General features: G+C 26.0%; 1 protein-coding gene across 1 annotated transcript; it reads right to left on the reverse strand.

Annotated features, from left to right (window-relative positions):
• Positions 1-29: 29 nt before the first annotated feature.
• LOAG_13321 (hypothetical protein) lies at positions 30-3,483 on the reverse strand (the record flags this gene model as incomplete). Its single annotated transcript, XM_003148831.1, has 4 exons — positions 30-158; positions 2,076-2,084; positions 2,764-2,864; positions 3,366-3,483. Coding segments are annotated over 4 exons (357 nt in total), but the record flags the coding sequence as incomplete, so codon positions are not given.
• Positions 3,484-3,951: the final 468 nt, after the last annotated feature.

Below are 3,951 nucleotides of genomic sequence, written 5' to 3' on the forward strand. Positions count from 1 at the left end.
AAGAAATCTCTATATGTAGCTGTTGAAACGGCTGAAGTACTGATACTAGTTGACGGTTGTGGATGTAACGGAATTCCGTCACTTTTTACGCCAGGAATATACTTTGGATCCATAGAGGATACGCCACTAATACGTGAAATATTTGGCGTTGAACACTCCTAGAAAAGCATTTATTACGTCAAAAATCTGTACCAAAATTAGGTTTAATTGCATTTTGAAACCAAATTAATACTTAAAATGAGTATTAAAATTGAGAACAAAAATAATTAGCAAAATGAAATAAGCACCAGAATTGAGGACAAAAACGCCATTCCTCTATTCGTCATCCTTGGAAAAAAAAAATGAAAAAGAATAAAAGTACTCTTGAAAATTCAACTAATGATAAATTGAGTAATTTAATGGAATAATTAAGTCTAAAGTAAATTATGCAAAAATTTAAAATTTCATTCATAAACATGGAATAATACTTTTTATCTCATTTTCAACTTTTTATAAATTTAATATGCCAAAGTTTAAGTTTATCAGCTCAAAAATAATTTATCGGAAAAGAAGTAATTATTGATTGTTAATTTAAATCGTCACCACTAATATTTTTAAATGTGTCATTTGTGCAGTCAAATTATTAAAAGTAGAATTTTGAAATTTTATTGATTATTTTCCACCTGTTGAATTATTATTAATATTTTTTTAATTACTATTATAAATATACTAACTAAAGGATGAATTAAATTGCATAATTTAATATTTGACATCATTTGTTCTAAAATTACTAAGGAAGCTAAGTACTACCTTGATTAATCAAACATATTTAATGATCCTTTTTTTATGAGAAGTTGGATGGGAAAAAAATATATAATGTCAATTAACAACCATTGTTACTTGAGTTATAATTGGAAATTCAAATTGGAAATATATTTTATAAGCGAACTTTTCTTTTTATCAAGAAGAACTTATTACATATTTGTTTCTTTGTTGAATTCTGGACACTAAGATTTTATTGCAAATAGCCAAGAATTATTACAAATGGCCAAGAACCATTACATATGGCCATAAAAGTATGAAGTGAAATCAAAAGTAATTATTTTAATCTTACCATAATGAAGAAACTATTTATCAAAGTATAACTTCTAACTTTAACTTTTCAACTTGTTGTTAGAATCCTGATTTATGTTTTCACTAGAGTTATCACGCTAAGTAAAACAAGCATAGATTGCTCAAAAACTCTTTTTAAAAAAAAAGTCAAAAAAAAAGACAACAAATATATATCATAAAAAGATCTTTTGGATAAGGACAAATATCCTTATTAAAAAAGCAATTAGCTAGACCTATAGGGACTGAATCAAATTAGGATTCATTTGTCATTCGTTTCATACTTCTATCTATGTTATTGTCCTAGAAATGTCATCAATAAAAACTGGCCATAGAAAATGAATTTTCTCGGGATGTAAGATGATCTAATCAGTGATTAAGCAATGATCAAAGTGATCATAATCGTTTGATCATATATTTATTGTATGATGCTAATGTCAAATAATTGTACATAGCCGCTAAAAAAAAAAAAGAAATATAATTTGCAAATTATAATATGCAAGGAAAAAGTTAATGAAGCTAATCATTAACTTTTTCCTTGCATATTATCCTTTCCAAAAATGTTTTCATCGACAATCTAATATAATGCTTTGTTTGAGGAGATTTGCGCAGCAATTCTTCCAATACGTATATAACTCCTTTTTTTTTTTCTATGTCACATCAATTTTGAAAAAATGCAATTGTCAAGTTTCGAAAAATAAATAATCCAAAAAAGATTTCTGTAAAAATTTGTTGGATTAAAATTTAAGCAAATTTAAACGATTCGGAAATTTATGAAGTTTTAGAAGCGTAAAATAGCGATAATTTGATGATAACAATGAGAAATTTCATTATCATCTTAAAGCAAAATAATGTATGCATTAATAAAAATGCTATTAGAAGTTACTAGCAGTAATTTTCCGAAATTTGATTTCTACAATAGCTTAGCTAATTTATGTTGCATTCAAATAAATCAATTTATATATATATGGATAATTTAAATTGACCGATATACTCTAAATATAAGAAAATAAAAAAATAATTTTAGCTATTACTTAAAATGTTAATTTATGCCAAATATATTGATAAATAAGCGTAAAGTTAAGAAAAAAAATTGGTAATGAATTATAAATTAATTGTGCATTTCGTAAAAAAAATAAAAAAACAAAAATTAAATTAAAATTTCTCTTATACAAGATGATTTATATTTTATTATGTTGAAAAGATTGAAGTAATCAAAGAAAAGATGGGAAAGCAAGATGATAATGAAGTACGAAAAAAAAAGGAAGGTAAGTGAAAGTAAAGGAAATGAAAATGTGACAAGCAAATGTGACAAAAATGTTTAGAAATGAATTAATCATATATCAAATATCAGTGTAAGAGTGTACGTAGTAGATATGCAAAATGATACGTATTGTATAGTAGTAGTACATTAGTTATATAAAATGAATAAAGATAAATTAATGATAAAAAAAAAAAAAATGAACGATAAACTTGTCACATTATTTTAGCAGAACAAAATTATCCTTTCTGCTTAATGAAAATGATAACAGATAATAACTTTCTTTTATCATTTTCCTTTATCATGCGTATCAAATATTCAGATAAATATTCAGATCTGAATTTGATTACATGTTCAGGTAAACATGCAATCACCTATGCAAAATATACAGTAAAGTAATCAAACATAATTACATGTGTCAAAAAAAATTTCATCTTAATGTAATAGAGGAACGCATTGTCGATTGAATTTTTAAATAAATTGGAAAAATGCGCTGATACGTACTGATAACAACCTAAAACAGTATAAGAATGAACGATGATACTGATGATATAGCCTAGCTGATATTAGTTAACCTGATATAAATATTTCATAATTCTGAAATAATCAAATGCACTAAAATGTATATAAGAAGAATTGGGTTACATCATAGCACAAAATATGAAATGATTATCAATAATTGATGATAAATTAATAATTTATTTCATGTAATACAATCAGTAAATACAATAATTAAACGATTAAATTTCTGACAATTAATTTGCCGAAATAATTTCAACTAAATAAATATCTCATTAATAATTTCGTTAAATTTAAAATGTAATTTTTACCAAATAAGAATAATTAATAGAAATTCTTTAGCAAAAAAAAAATTTTAAATCTCAAATTAAGGATGAAAAAAATTTTTTCCATTCAATACTATGACCAAATATTGGCCATCATCAGAAGCATTCTTTCGAACACTTCCCAAATACAGGTGAGAATAAGTGTTTATAACTAATTCATTTCCTCTAACTGTTTACTCCTCCTCCTCCTCCTCCTACCACAATTAGCATCAATGCTATTAGCGTCCCCCTCCCCTCCCCCCCACCACAACCACCTACCTTCACCCTATCAGCGTCACCCTCCCACATTCAAAACATCAATTATAGAAGCTAAACAAATTTTATTGTTTCCTCTTCTTTCATCTTCTATTCCACATCACTTTTCAACATACATCTCTCTCATTACTGTTTCATATAACATCGAATACACCTTACCATATATGCATGTGTGTGTGTGTGTATGTGTGTATGTGAGTGTACGTATGTGTGTGTATGTGAGTGTATGTGTGTGTGTCTATGGTCTGTGTTTGTGTCTGTTCACTTTCTTCTTCCCCCAAATACTTTAAATTTCATTTTAATTCCAAGAAAAAAAATTGAAATACAAAAAAAAAAAACAATACCAATACCATATATACATTGTGTATGTCTGTCTGTGTCTGTTCACTTTCTTCTTCTTCGAAATACTTTTTAATTTCATTTTAATTCCAAGAAAAAAAAATTAAAATTAAAAAAGACAATTTCAATTCATTTTAAATTCCAATTTCCATTTAAGCAATT

This window comes from Loa loa (genome assembly GCF_000183805.2).
Source record: "Loa loa unplaced genomic scaffold supercont3.122, whole genome shotgun sequence".
Taxonomy (NCBI): Eukaryota; Metazoa; Nematoda; class Chromadorea; order Rhabditida; family Onchocercidae; genus Loa; species Loa loa.